At 47.7% G+C, this 15,229-nt stretch overlaps 1 protein-coding gene across 2 annotated transcripts in view; it reads right to left on the reverse strand.

The window, feature by feature from the left end:
- LOC116966097 (transitional endoplasmic reticulum ATPase-like) overlaps positions 1-14,887 on the reverse strand; it is a 33,824-nt gene extending 18,937 nt beyond the window's left edge. Inside the window, exons 1-5 of one of the 2 annotated variants that reach the window (XM_033012263.1) lie at positions 14,616-14,887; positions 11,058-11,169; positions 9,310-9,482; positions 2,723-2,865; positions 1,150-1,280 (exon numbers count right to left, since the gene is read on the reverse strand). In XM_033012263.1, the coding sequence (XP_032868154.1) occupies positions 1,150-1,280; positions 2,723-2,865; positions 9,310-9,482; positions 11,058-11,169; positions 14,616-14,635 (579 nt within the window). In that variant the 5' untranslated portion in view covers positions 14,636-14,887. The remainder of the gene's footprint in view (positions 1-1,149; positions 1,281-2,722; positions 2,866-9,309; positions 9,483-11,057; positions 11,170-14,615) is intronic. The other variant, XM_033012264.1, reaches the window with a different exon arrangement.
- Positions 14,888-15,229: the final 342 nt, after the last annotated feature.

Raw genomic sequence — 15,229 nt, forward strand, 5'->3', positions numbered from 1 at the left:
TATCCAGAAAACCGGCCTCCACCGCCCTCTGAGGTAGAGAATTCCACAGACTCACAACTCTGTGAGAAAAAGTTTTTCCTCATCTCCATTCTAAATGGCTTACCCCTTATTCTTAAACTGTGGTCCCTGGTTCTGGACTCCCCCAACATGTTTCCTGCCTCAAGCGTGTCCAAACCCTTAATAATCCATTTTTATGGTAGAGTATTGCATACTCTAGAATAATGTCCCTTCTTGCCACAACTATTACAAGTAATTGCACATAAAGAAGGGGTATATGGTCTGTCAACTCTGACTCCCTCTACAAAAAAGGCCAGAGCAGACTCTATTTCCTCAGAAGGCTCAAATCCTTCAATGTGTGTAATGATATGCTGCACATGTTTTACAACACTGCGGTTGCAAGTGTTATTTTCTACGCTGTTGTCTGCTGGGGCAACAGCATTAGTGCAAAAAACAACAAGAAGCTGGTCAAACTGGTTAAACGAGCTAGCTCAGTGCTGGAGGGGAGAGTAGACTCTGGGATGGATGTGCTTGAGAGGCGTATGAGGCACAAGGTGCAGGTCATCCTGAAAAACCCCGGGCATCCCCTCCATGTAATTCTGGAGAGTCAAAAGAGCACTCGGAACAACAACCGGCTCCTCTCCCTGCCCTGTAGAACGGAGCGGTTCAGGAGATCCTTCACCCCTGCAGCCATTAGATTTTATAATTCGGACCGCTAGGCTGTAGGGGGATGCATTTTGCAATTTTTAATTTTTAATTGTTAATTATTGGTCTTTTTAAGTATTTATTGCTCTCAGGTAGTGTCCACATTGTATTCTATGTATTTTCTGTCTGCGTTCGTTTTGAATCTGTGGGTTTGTTGGTTGGGGGCTTCTGGACATCTGAATTTCCCTGAGGGGATCAATAAAGTATTTATTATTATTATTATTATACATGGCAGCAGTCACAATTTTAGTAGTTGCTTTGGACTGGCATACTCTAGAGAAACAGGTTTGGAGAGATATGGACCAAACGCGAGCAGGTGGGAAGAGTGTAGCTGGGACGTGGTGGGCAAGTTGGGCCGAAGGGCCTGTTTCCACGTTGTATGATTCTATGACACTTTGTGCATTAACCAGCATCTGCAGTTGCTTGTGCCTGGATGGAAGCACTCACCTCTCGTTTGATGGGCTCACCCTCGCAGTGTAGGACAGTATCTGGTGCCACGATGCAGTGTGGTGAAGGGTCAGTGTCCACCACCTTGAACTCCACCGCCCGCAAACCCCCCCGGATCAGGAAGATGTCTCCTGTAAAATACACACGCCATTAGTTTAGTTTGCACCGTCTGGAGAAGGGTCTCGGTCCAAACGTCACCCATTCCATCTCTCCAGAGATGTTGCCTGTCTCGCTGAGTTACTCCAACGTCTTCGGTTTAATCCTGCATCTGCATTTCTTCCTACACTTTAGTTTGGAGATACAGCGCGGAAACAGGCCCTTCGGCCCACCAAGTCCGCACCGACCAGCGATCCCCGCACACTAACACGATCCTACACCCACTAGGGACAATTTTTACATTTACCAAGCCAATTAACCTACAAACCTGTACGTCTTTGGAATGTGGGAGGAAATCGAAGATCTCGGAGAAAACCCACGCAGGTCACGGGGAGAAAACGTACAAACTCCGTACAGACAGCACCCGTAGTCGGGATCGAATCCTGGTCTCTGGCGCTGTGAGGCAGCACCTCTACCACTGCATCTCCGTGCCGTTCTAATGGGGTCACACATGTCCATCAATGTATTGTCAAATGTGCTACATGTCTAATCAGGGTGCGTTGGCCCATCTGTGAGTCACGGCGTCAGACGGAAGAAGGCTGCCTGCCCCTTGTCCAGGGTTACGTCCGTGCCCGCGTGTCCCTGGAGAGGGAACATGCGGTGTCCATGGGGACTGTGGAGGCCTTCTGTGAACGCTGGTCACCGCAGGAGGTTGAATGTATTATAGATAAAAATGGTAATATTTTAATTTGATAATTTTGTTTAACTGTTTTCTAAATAGTTTGAGCTTTCTACCTTCTCTTGTAAATTGTACATTTGTTTAAAAATCTAATAAAAAACCTTTTATTAGAAAAAAAAAAAGGGTGGAATATATCCTTGACAAGGATTGCCAACTAGATTTAATATTCAAAAGATAGACACAAATATGCTGGAGTATCTCCGTGGGACAGGCGGCATCTCTGGAGAGAATGAATTCAGTATGAAGAAGGGTCTCGACACCCATTTTAACTTTGCCTGCTTCGTTGTCAACTTCCCCTAGTTAATAATGATCTAGTCTACATTTTACTTAATAATAATAATAATAATAATAAATTTTATTTATGGGCGCCTTTCAAGAGTCTCAAGGACACCTTACAAAAATTTAGCAAGTAAATTGATCTACTTGATCTACGACCCCTTTGATGTCTTGTATTAACACCTTACCCTTCCATATCTCTGTGTGTCTCCCTCTCCCCCGACTCTGACTGTAGAGGGTTTCAACCCGTTGAGTAACTCCAGCATTTAGTGTCTATCTACGGTTTAAACCAGCATCTGCAGTTCCTTCCTACACATTTAATATTCAGCATTTAAGAATATTTACTTATATTATGGTGGTGGGATTATTGGTATTGTGTTGTATTGTTTCATATTATTGTAAATAATTGATTAAATATATATTTTTATTTTTGAAAAAACATTAAAAGCAAGTTGGTCGTACCTTTGTGGACAGGTCGATAGGCCTCCAGAAAGTAGGGCTTCAGATACACCTCAAACAAATTTCCAGTTAGCCCCTCGATCGTATCATCAATGGGTAAGACGTGAATCCGCTTTCCGTACTTCACATCTGGACACGAATGGATGCTGAGGGAAGAGAATGCCACCGTTTGCAAACATCTGGGCAAAGGGTTAAGGGCCTGTCCCACGAGCATGCGACCTGCATGCGGCAAGCGCGACCAAACCGGGAAGCGGGGGCCGCGGGGAGGTCGTGTGAGCGAAGTCCGCGGGAAGTTCGCGCGTGACGTACGGCGTCAAGACGCTGCGAACGCCCGTCGAGGCGGCTGCGGGCCGGCAGGCCGTTGCCGCGGGGAATTTTGAACATGGTCAGTTTTTCGGAGCCCCGCGCGATGTCGGGACCAGCTCCGCACAACTCCATACGGCTCCGGCAATCGAAGTGGGACCGGCCTCGTGAGGCCGTACGGCTCAAGCGACCACGTTAGGTCGCGCTTGCCGCATGGAGTCGCATGCTCGTGGGACAGGCCCTTTAGTCCTTAACTACCAGGAGACACCCAGTAGCCAGAGCATTGCTGTAGGGGGTCAGAAATGCATCTTCTCAAGGAGTGCACATGAGGTACAATAGAAAATAAGACACAAAATGCTGGAGTAACTCAGCAGGTCAGGCAGCAGCTCTGGAGACCATGGATAGGTGACGTTTCAGGTCCTGCTTTTTGCAATTCACAGAACAGGCAATGAAAGCTTTTCACTGTACCTCGGTACACGTGACAACCAACTAAACTGAAATGGATATAACACGTCAGGGTACTTCGTAGACCACAGTCCGATCTACAAACATCCAAGTATTACTCCATTCGGCCCATCAAGTCTACTCCGCCATTCAAACATGGCTGATCTATCTCTCCCTCCTAACCCCATTTTCCTGCCTTCTCCCCATAACTCCTGACACTCGCACTAATCAAGAATCTATCTATCTCTGCCGTAAAAATATTCACTGACGGCCTCCACAGCCTTCTGTGGCAATGAATTCCACAGATTCACCACCCTCTGACTAAAGAAATTCCTCCTCATCTCCTTCCTAAAGGTATGTCCTTTAATTCTGAGGCTGTGACCTCTGTTCCTAGACTCTCCCACTAGTGGAAACATCTTCTCCACACCCACTCTATCCAAGCCCCTAAAGGGCCTGTCCTGTACCTGCCTTCTCTCCATACCCCCTGATCCCTTTAGCCACATCTAACTCCCTCTTAAATATAGCCAATGAACTGGCCTCAACCACCTTCTGTGGCAGAGGATTCCACAGATTCACCACTCTCTGTGTGAAAAATGTTTTTCTCATCTCGGTTCTAAAAGACTTCCCTCTTATCCTTAAATTTTACTTCGGAGTCACGTGAGTGACTACGTGAAGAACCCCGCTAGGACGCATGCGTGTCATATCGCTACACGCATTGCAACGAGTCACAGCAGGGGGAGGACGTTCCCCTTAAGCGGCAGAATCAAAAAGCCGACAACAGCAGGTAAGGGACTCTGCGTTTTTCCAACTTACCTTGCAGGTGGAAAGATGGACAGAGCTACTAGAAGGAAGGCTGCGAAAAAGCTGGAGGGGGAGAACCGCGGAGTTGCGGGCAGCCAGCAGTAACTGCAGCAGCCGACGGCACGCCTATCTCCCGAAATGGGATCAGCTGTGCCCGACTTCGCTCCCGCACCGGCAAAATCCACTCCTCGGCCGGGCGGGAAAGCGAAGCAAAAGACGGATCGAATACCAGACACGGACGAGTCTGACTTTGAGCAGCCGCGAGCGGCCAGTGCCCGTGAGCACCGGGGCCGGTTTGAGCGGCTGCAGGATGATGAGCAGCCGGGAGCGGCTAGTGCCATAGAGCATTTGACCCGGTTTGACCGGCTGCTGGAGGAAATACTCCAAAGTGGCAGACTCCGGGAGATGGAGGCTAGCCACAGTGGGCAATCAATAAGCCCCACAGCGGTACCCCTTGTGGGGCTGCATAGTGTCTCTTCCTCATCAGAGGAGAACACGGAGGATCAGTTCTGGGCTGACCCAGAACAGGGCAGGGAACAACATACCCCCAGTAAGCCTGGGGTGAAAGAAGACATGCTGGACATGGTGACCCAGTTCTTCCAACCAGACCAAACCGGGGAAGACCTGGAGCCAAAGATAGCAGCTAGCATTGGTTATATGTCGTTTAATCAATTACAGACACAGGCTCTATCAGACACCATGGCACGGCATTTACCTCCAGGTAACTGCAAGTCATTACATGTTCCGAGTGTAAACCAGTGCATCTGGAAGCATGTGGGGACAGCAATTCGAACCAGTGATTTAAAAATTCAGAAGGTCCTAAAAGCATTAACAGCAGGAATAACAGCTTTTGCCCGTACTTTGAAGGAGCAAAACATGACCCAAGACCACCAGGATGCACTGGCTCTACTGGGCAACTCACAGTATGAGTTGAATAACATTAGAAAAAGTGCAATCCAACCAGCATTGGACCCCAAATTTGCCGGCCTTTGTAAACCAGGAACCTCCAAACCGCCAATTCTATTGTTTGGAGGGGATTTACCCAAACAAGTTAAGGAACTTGATGAAGAGGCGAAAACACTGGGGCTCATAAAGGCAGCAACCAAAACCTACTACGGCCAAAAATATCAGCCCTACGGACCTCCCAGACGGCCAACACAAATCGCAGGGAGCGCAAAAACCAGGAGCACCCAACAGGGGTCTTTTTTAAGGCATGACCCAGGCCGACCGCCCTGGAAAATGCGCAAGCCTTCAACCCAACAACAGACCCAAACAACGGCGCCTCAACATCCACGGAGGATGCCGAAGAAATAACACACCTACCACTGGTAACCATGGAGGCAGGTGGGTCTGGTTCCTTAAAAATTAAAGGGAGCACGAAAGTTGGTGGGAGGTTACGATATTATTTGGATGCATGGAATAAGATAACTTTAGACACTTACATTCTAAGCGGTATCTAGGGTTATACCATAGAATTTATACTAAAACATAACCCACCAGTACAGTGCTCACAGGCATACAGAAATCTAAAGCACATGCTGAACTACAGCGGCTATATAAAAAAGGAGTAATTGAACACACCCAACACGAATCACAGGAATTCGTGTCCAATATCTTTATAAAAAACAAGAAAGATGGTGGTTGCCGCATCATCATCGATTTGACAACTTTAAATACCTTTGTACAATATATTCATTTCAAAATGGAAACCTTTGTTACTGCTAAGCAATTAGTTTCCGAAGGCTACTATATGGCAAGCATCGATTTAAAAGATGCTTACTATACAGTGCCCATAAGAGGTGACCACAGATGTTATTTGAAATTCAACTGGATGGGACAGCACTGGCAATACAGGGCACTACCAAATGGCCTAACTTCAGCCCCCAGGCTATTCACAAAAATATTGAAACCAGCCTTGGCGTTACTACGAAAACAAAAACATATGGTAATGGCATATCTGGATGACATATTTATTGTTGGCAAAACTTTGGAATTGGCTAAACTAGCAGTAACAGCCACGAAACAACTGTTCGAAGAACTGGGGTTCATCATCCATCCAGTTAAGTCTAAATTAACGCCTTCAACAAAAATGGATTACCTGGGGTTCACCATTAACTCAGTTCTCATGTCAGTGACTTTGCCGATAGAAAAGGCTACAGCCTTACAAGAGGCTTGCAGCGAAATCATTGACATCACCAAACCCTCCATTAGACTGGTAGCCAGAATAATTGGGAAAATAGTGGCCGCATTTCCAGCCACACAATTCGGACCTTTACACTATCGAAATTTACAGAGAGCAAAAATAAGAACACTCAAAATTAATGGGGGGCCATTTTGACAGGCCAATGAAGCTACCTACAGAAGCCATTATAGAACTAAAATGGTGGGAACACAACATCAAGTATTGTTCCAACCCACTAATTATCAGCAACCCGTCTATGGTACTACAAACTGACCCAGTGCACTTGGTTGGGGAGCCACCAAATCCATCTCGAGCTGTGGAGGGAGATGGAATGCACAGGAGGCATCATTATTAAAAGCATGGGGTATAAACTACCTGGAAATGTTAAGTGCATTCCATGGCCTTAAGTCATATTGTTCGGGGTTAAATCACCAGCATGTTAGATTACAAATTGACAACACCACCGTGGTAGCATATATCAACCATATGGGTGGAAATAAATTGACATCATGTGACAATCTGGTCAACACAATTTGGCAATGGTATATCCAGAGGAATATTTGGATATCAGCTACCTACTTACCAGGTAAACTAAATTTAATGGCAGACACCAGGTCACGCAAATTCAATGAAAACACTGAATGGATGTTGGATAAAAATGTATTTGCTGAAATTACAGCACAGTATGGAACACCAGATATCGATCTTTTCGCATCCAGGCTAAATCACCAGTTACCAAGTTATGTTTCATGGGAACCAGACCCTGGGGCAGCAGCTACAGATGCATTTTCGCTGCATTGGGGGAAATTGTTTATTTATGCATTCCCTCCTTTCTGCCTCATCAGTCGGGTACTAAGGAAAATACAACAAAACTCTGCATCTGGGATTCTTATAGTACCCGATTGGCCTACTCAACCATGGTTCCCGGTGATACTAGACATGGCATTAGAACCGTGCATCACCATTCAACATAGACCAAATTTGCCTGTCATAATCATACCAACTTATTAATTTGTAGAGTCTGAAAGCGCCTCTACAACACCTGGGACTGACGGACCGAACAATGGACATGATTGCATCGGCCCACAGACAGTCCACCAAAAAACAGTACTTGGTGCACATCAAGAAATGGGGGAAGTACTGTCACGACAATAACCTCAACCACAGATCCAACAATATTCCGTCTGTTCTGGAATTTCTGGCCAGTCTACACTACGATGAGGGGCTCAGCTACAGTGCCATCAACTGTGCCAGAAGTGCTCTGTCAAACTACCTGTGGGTACGAACAGAGCGGCGTTCTGTAGGGACTCATCCCCTGGTAACCAAACTAATGAGGGGCATTTTCAACACGAATCCCCCAAGAACCAGGTACACCCAAATTTGGGATGTGAGCATTGTATTGACCATGTTGAGAAACTGGTCTCCACCAACAGCTCTGTCCCTACAGAAACTTACTATGAAAATGGTCTTGCTGATGGCTTTGGTCACGGCACAAAGGGTCCAGTCACTACAAAAACTAAGGCTGGACAACTTGACCATTTCATCTGGGAATTTGACTTTTCTTATCCATGACTTAATTAAACAGAACAGACCGGGAACAGCAGGGCAAAAAATAGAGTTCCGGGCCTACCCGACGGATGATCGCCTCTGTATAGTAACTCACTTACTATTATACATAGAACAGACAAGAATCATCAGAGGGAAAGAAATGGCACTGTTAATTAGCCACAGACAGCCACATAAAAAAGTGACAGCCCAGACCATCTCACGATGGCTAAAACAGGTCCTAGTAAAGGCAGGAGTAGATACTAACGTTTTTAAATCTCACTCCACCAGGGCTGCAGCCACATCAGCAGCAAAACAGTTGGATGGTCCTATGGACCAAATCCTCAAGACTGCAGGATGGTCAACGGAAAGAATGTTCCAACGATTTTATCATAAACCGGTCATAGAACCTGGAACATTTGCAGAAACACTTTTAAGTTCTGTAATATGATTTTACCCATAAATAGGGGCTATGATTTGGATTTAATAAAAAAATATTTCATTGTTTCAATATCGTATTGATATCTAATGATGTTAACACTATTCTCCCCACAATCAAGGCAGAAGTGAGGCATGGACTCGTTCCACGGCATGAAATCACAGAGCTTTAAAATCTTCACGTAGTCACTCACGTGACTCCGAAGTAAAATAGTAAGATTAAACGAGAACTTACCAGTTTGAAGTTTGATCCTTATTTTATGAGGAGTAACGTTGAGGGAATACGTGCCCTCCGCTCCCACCCTTGATCATATACTCAACTGGTATCTCTTCTCTAATCTTACTATGTTTAGTCATTATAGTTATCTGTGATTCCACACCGCTGCTTTGAAGAATGACACGCATGCGTCCTGGCGGGGTTCTTCACGTGTTCCCTCAACGTTACTCCTCATAAAATAAAGATCAAACTTCAAACTGGTTAAGTTCTCGTTTAATCTTACTATTGTCCTCCTTCGATTTTCCAGCATCTGCAGTTAGAAACATAGAAAATAGTTCCTTCATAAACTAAATGAAGACCTGCTGTGTTAAGCCCCTGACCCACTTAGGAAACCTGAACGGAAACCTCTGGAGACTTTGCGCCCCACCCAAGGTTTCCGTGCGGTTCCCGGAGGTTGCAGGTGGTTGCCGGTAGTGGAAGCAGGTAGGGAGACTGACAAAAACCTCCGGGAACCGCACGGAAATCTTGGGTGGGGCATAAAGTCTCCAGAGGTTTCCGTTCAGGTTTCCTAAGTGGGACAGGGGTATTACTCCTGGAACAAAACTAAAACTCTAAATTAAAAAACATTGTTAACAGCGCTAGGGGGGGGGGTGGGGTCACCTGACAACGTCCCCCAGTCGCACTCGTAGGTTGTTTCGGGTCACCCTGCTGATCCGGATCCTCTCCTCACTGCACGTGTCGTCGGACAGGACAATGCAAATTGTCTCCCTCCGCTTCTTCCCCTTCAGCAACACCGTGTCCCCACGGAAAAGCTGCAACTCGTCCATTTTAACCTGCAGGAGAAACCAGGTTTAGTTTAGGAAGGAACTGCAGGTGCTGGTTTTACACAAAATGCCGGAGTAACTCAGCGGGACAGGCGGCATCTCTGGAGGGAAGTATCTTTAGTCGGTGGACCAAGTGGGTCTTCATTTAGTTTTACTTTAAAGATACCGTGCGGACACAGGCCCTTCGGACCACTGAGTTCGCGCCACACACCAACACTAGTGGGAGAGTCTAGGACCAGAGGTCACAGCCTCAGAATTAAAGGACATACCTTTAGGAAGGAGATGAGGAGGAATTTCTTTAGTCAGAGGGTGGTGAATCTGTGGAATTCTTTGCCACACAAGGCTGTAGAGGCCAATTCACTGGATATTTTTAAGGCAGAGATAGATAGATTCTTGATTAATACAGGTGTCAGGGGTTATGGGGAGAAGGCAGGAGAATTGGATTAGGAGGGAGAGATAGATCAGCCATGATTGAATGGCGAAGTAGACTTTTTGGGCCAAATTCTACTATCCCTTATGACCTCATTAATAGGTGACGTTTCGGGTCCCTAAACGTTACCCATTCCTTCTATCCAGAGATGCTGCCTGTTCCGCTGAGTTACTCCATGGTTTAGTTTAGTTTAGAGATACAGTGCGGGAACAGGCTCTTTGGCCTGACGAGTCCACACCGACCACACTGTCCTACACACACTAGGGACAATTTATGATTATATCAAGCCATTTGACCTACAAACCTGTGCATCTATAGAGTGTGGAAGGAAACCGAACATCTATACCCAAATTGCCCACACCGGCCAACATGTCCCAGCTACACTAGTCCCACCTGCCGGCGTTTGGTCCATATCCCTCCAAACCTGTATCCATGTACCTGTCTACCTGTTTCTTAAACGTTGGGATAGTCCCAGCCTCAACTACCTTCTCTGGCAGCTTGTTCCGTACACCCACTACCCTTTGAAGGGAGACAAGCCCAGCCATCCCAATAGACAATAGGTGCAGGAGTAGGCCATTTGGTCCTTCGAGCCTACACCACGATTCAATGTGATCATCCCCAATCAGTACCCCGTTCCTGCCTTCTCCCCATATCCCCTGACTCCGCTATCTTTAAGAGCCCTATCTAGCTCTCTCTTGAAAGTATCCAGAGAACCGGCCTCCACCGCCCTCTGAGGCAGAGAATTCCACAGACTCACCACTCTCTGTGAGAAAAAATGTTTCCTCGTCTCCGTTCTAAATGGCTTACTCCTTATTAAACTGTGGCCCCTGGTTCTGGACACCTCCAACATCGGGAGCACGTTTCCTGCCTCCAGCGTGTCCAAACCCTTAACAATCTTATATGTTTCAATAAGATACCCTCTCATCCTTCTAAACTCCAGAGTGTACAAGCCCAGCTGCTCAATTCTCTCAGCATATGACAGTCCCGCCATCCCGGGAATTAACCTGGCAAACCTACGCTGCACTCCCTCAATAGCAAGAATGTCCTTCCTCAAATTAGGGGACCAAAACTGCACACTAGGTGTGGTCTCACTAGGGCTCTGTACAACTGCAGAAGGACAAGAGCATGCAGTGAGACGGGGCATGGTGGCTTACCTGGGAGAGTGAGACAATGCTGTTGTCGTCGTTGATGGCCTCGTCCACGATGAGGCGGTTGGGCCGGTGTTTCTGCTGGAGGATGGCGGTGGAGACATCTTCTGGCTTCGTGCTGCAGAGACAAGAGGTGGAAGAACCCGATCAATCCCAGAGCTAATCCAGTGCCCTTTAGTGTTAGTTTAGAGATACGCCGCAGAAACAGGCCCCACCGAGTCCACACCAACCATCTAGAAACATCTGCCTGTACTGGGCAGGATGGAATCAGTGCATTACCATCCAAAGAAAATAGACAATAGAAGATATTGCAGGAGTAGGTCATTCGGCCCTTCGAGCCAGCACCGCCATTCAATATGATCATGGCTGATCATCCCCAATCAGTACCCCGTTCCTGCTTTTCCTTGACTCCGTTAGCCCCAAGAGCTGTATCTAACTCTCTCTTGAATACATCCAGTGAATTGGCCTCCACCACCTTCTGTGACAGATCACCCCGTCCACTAGTTCTATCCTATACACGAGGGACAATTTACAGAAGCCAATTAACCTACAAACCTGCACGTCTTTGGAGTGTGGGAGAAAGGGCCTGTTCTTGTTATGTACCGTTCTGTGTTCTCTATGTTCCAACTCAGACACCACACAAGGCCACGCCAACAGTGTAGGTCCTATATAAGCGATGTCTTAAGCTACAAAGTCTCTAAACAATGAGATGCAATAAATCTCTCTGCATTTCTCCTTTATCCTGCATGTTGGCGCAGTGGTAGAGTTGCTGCTTCACAGCGCCAGAGACCCGGGTTTGATCCTGACCACGGGTGCTGTCTGTACGGAGTTTGCACGTTCTCCCCGTGACCTGCGTGGGTTTTCTCCGGGATCTCCGGTTTCCTCCCACACTCCAAAGACGTGCAGGTGTGTAGGTTAATTGGCTTTGGAAAGATTGTAAATTGTACCTAGTGTGTGTAGGATAGTATTAGTGTGCGGGGATTACTGCGGACTCAGTGGGCCGAAGGACCTGTTTCCGTGCTGTATCTCTAAACTAAACTAAACTAAACATTCCTTAAAACCTACATCACAGTTTAAGCTTAGTGTTTAGTTTAGTTTACTTACAGCACGGAAACAGGCCCTTCGGCCCACCGAGAACAATCCTTCCCACACATTAACACTTTCCTACACCAACTAGGGACAATTTTACATTTTACATTTAATACCAAGCCAATTACGTCTTTGGAGTGTGGGAGCAAAATAAATATCTCGGGGAAAACCCACGCAGGTCACGGGGAGAATGTACAAATTCCGTACAGACAGCACCCGTAGTCAGGACGAGCCCTGTCCCACTGTACAAGTTCATTTAAGACTTCTCCCGAGTTTCTCCTGATTCGAACTCGGAGAATTACGGGAATGGCCGCTCGTAGGTACTCGGGGCTCTCGTGGACATTTTTCAACATGTTGAAAAATCTTCACTAGTCATCCCGAGCTTACCGTGTTTCCCGAGTACCTGCCGTTAGCGTTACGAGCCACTAAGAGACGTCCCCGAGCTCCAACGTACCCGCTACGTTCATTCTAGGTGCTTTCAAAGGTTTGATTTTTTTTTTTTAACTCGGGAGAGCACTTGAATGAACTCGTACAGTGGGACAGGGCAAGGCATTAACTCTGCCGCAGAGCCACCTGAATCTGTAGCTTTGATTAGCAAAATTCGAATGGGATTTTTTGAGACATTGAAGGCACAGTGTAAATAAATGCGCCTTGTTGTTTATCGTTATAGGTGTCAATTCTCTCCCAGCCTAAGTTGTGCAACAGGCAGGCGGACAGGCGGCTTGTTCAAGAATAGTTCAGTAGATTGAAGATGACATGTCTGAGAAAACCATTTGAACCCTCCCTCAATTTAAATAGCACGGCAACGAGGAGGATTAAATAAAGCTCATGAGTTCACAGGTTCCAGGAGCAGAATTAGGGCATTCGGCCCATCAAGTCTACACAAAAATGCTGGAGAAACTCAGCGGGTGCAGCAGCATCTATGGAGCGAAGGAAATAGGCAACGTTTCAGGCCAAAACCCTTCTTCAGTCTACTCCGCCATTCAATCATGGCTGATCTATCTCTCCCTCCTAACCACATTCTCCTGCCTTCTCCCCATAACCTCGGACACCAGTACGAATCACAAATCTATCTATCTCTGCCTTGAAAATATCCACTGACTTAAAAATATCCACAGCCTTCTGTGGCAATTAATTCCACAGATTCACCACCGAAAAGGGATAAGATAGCGTGTTTCTTACAGAGAAAATGCAAGGGCCTTCTGTATTTAAGGCCCTTGGCCTTAAAAAAAAAAAATCCTGCATGCCATCTTAAAAAGTAAAATGTCTGATTACTCACTCACTCTCTCTCTCACACACACACAGACAGAAACACACACACAGGGACACACACATACACACAGAAACACACACACACACACAGGGACACACACAAAGAGACACACACACACAGAGACACACACACTCACAGACACACACACACACTCACAGAAACACACACATAGACACAGAAACACACACACACACACACAGACACACACACAGAGACACACACACACACAGAAACACACACACAGACACACACACTCACAGAAACACACACACAGGGACACACACATACACACACAGAAACACACACACAGGGACACACACACATGACACACACATACACACAGAACACACACACAGGGACACACACAAAGAGACAGATACACACACACAGGCACACAGAGGCAGACACAGAGAGACACACACTCAGCCACACAGATACAGATACACAGGGCCACAAACACAGGGACACAGACACACAGACACACAGATACAGATACACACACACAGGCAGACACAGAGAGACACACACTCAGCCACAGACGCACAGAGACACACACACAGGGCCACAAACACAGGGCCACAAACACGCACAGAGACACACATTCCCCTCCCCCTCTCCCTCTGCTTGTGAGCTCAGGGGGGGGGAGGTGGTGGTGGGGGGGATAAATAGCAACTCAGATTACACACAGCATGTGATTCCTGACCCAGGGTGAAATGGGAGAGAACCAACTTCACAGCAGGAGCAAACTTGAGACTGCAATGAAGGCCCCGATGATGTTAGTGCAGAATCAGGCACACTCCCCTTGCCTCTCCCCACCAATGCAGCAACCTGCAGGTTTATATCCCCGGCCTGCAGCAGCAGCAGCAGCAACCCGGCCTACAGCAGCAGCAGCTCCCCGGCCTATAGTGGCAGCTCCCCGGCCTACAGTAGCAGCTCCCCGGCCTATAGTGGCAGCAGCTCCCCGGCCTATAGTAGCAGCTCCCCGGCCTGCAGCAGCTCCCCGGCCTACAGCTCCCCACCAATGCAGCAACCTGGCCTGCAGCTCCCCGGCCTACAGCAGCAGCTCTATTTCCCCGGCCTACAGCAGCAGCAGCAGCAATCTGCACCACTCCCACTGAAGGCTTTTTCTGTTTACGAGGTGAATCTTTCCCAGATACAAGGGGAAGGGCGATGAGAAACGAGCCCCGCGCTCTGATACATACTCGCCTGCTGCTTTGGGCATGGTGGTGACTCTCTGCCGTGTCCAGCCAGCGATCTTTAGCTAAGCCCCGTGTGTCTGGCTTGTCTGCTCGCTCCCCCTCTCGCTGTGTGACTGCAGCCTTGGCTCGTCAGTCCGTCAGATGCCTCGCTCTGTGTGTGTGTGTGTGTGTGTGTGTGACACAGCTGTTTCTCCGCTCTACATGCTTTACCAATGTCATTGAGAGCTAAGCTTGTTGTGTCAGTCAACCCTCTCCCTCCCCCACTCCCTCCCCTTCATCCCTGCTCCCCTCCCCTTCACATACACTCCCTCCCCTTCCTCTCTTCAGCTTCACTCCCCTTAATATCCCCTTATCTGCCCCCTCACCATCTCCCCTCCTCTCCCCTGCTTCTCGACTTCCCCTCCCCACCTCCATATCCCCTCCCTATCTCCCCTCTCCATCACCACCACCCCCCCTCATCTCCTCCTCCCCTTTATACCCCCTCCCCAGACTTCATATCTCACATCCCCTCTCCTCCCCACCTCCTCTCCCCTCCCCTTCATCTCCCCCTCCTCATCTCTCCCTCCCCTGCATTCCTCTCACCCCCTCCCCTCCCCCATCTCCCCCTCCTCATCTCC

The sequence above is a fragment of the Amblyraja radiata genome, chromosome 35, assembly GCF_010909765.2.
Source record: "Amblyraja radiata isolate CabotCenter1 chromosome 35, sAmbRad1.1.pri, whole genome shotgun sequence".
In the NCBI taxonomy this organism is placed as follows: Eukaryota; Metazoa; Chordata; class Chondrichthyes; order Rajiformes; family Rajidae; genus Amblyraja; species Amblyraja radiata.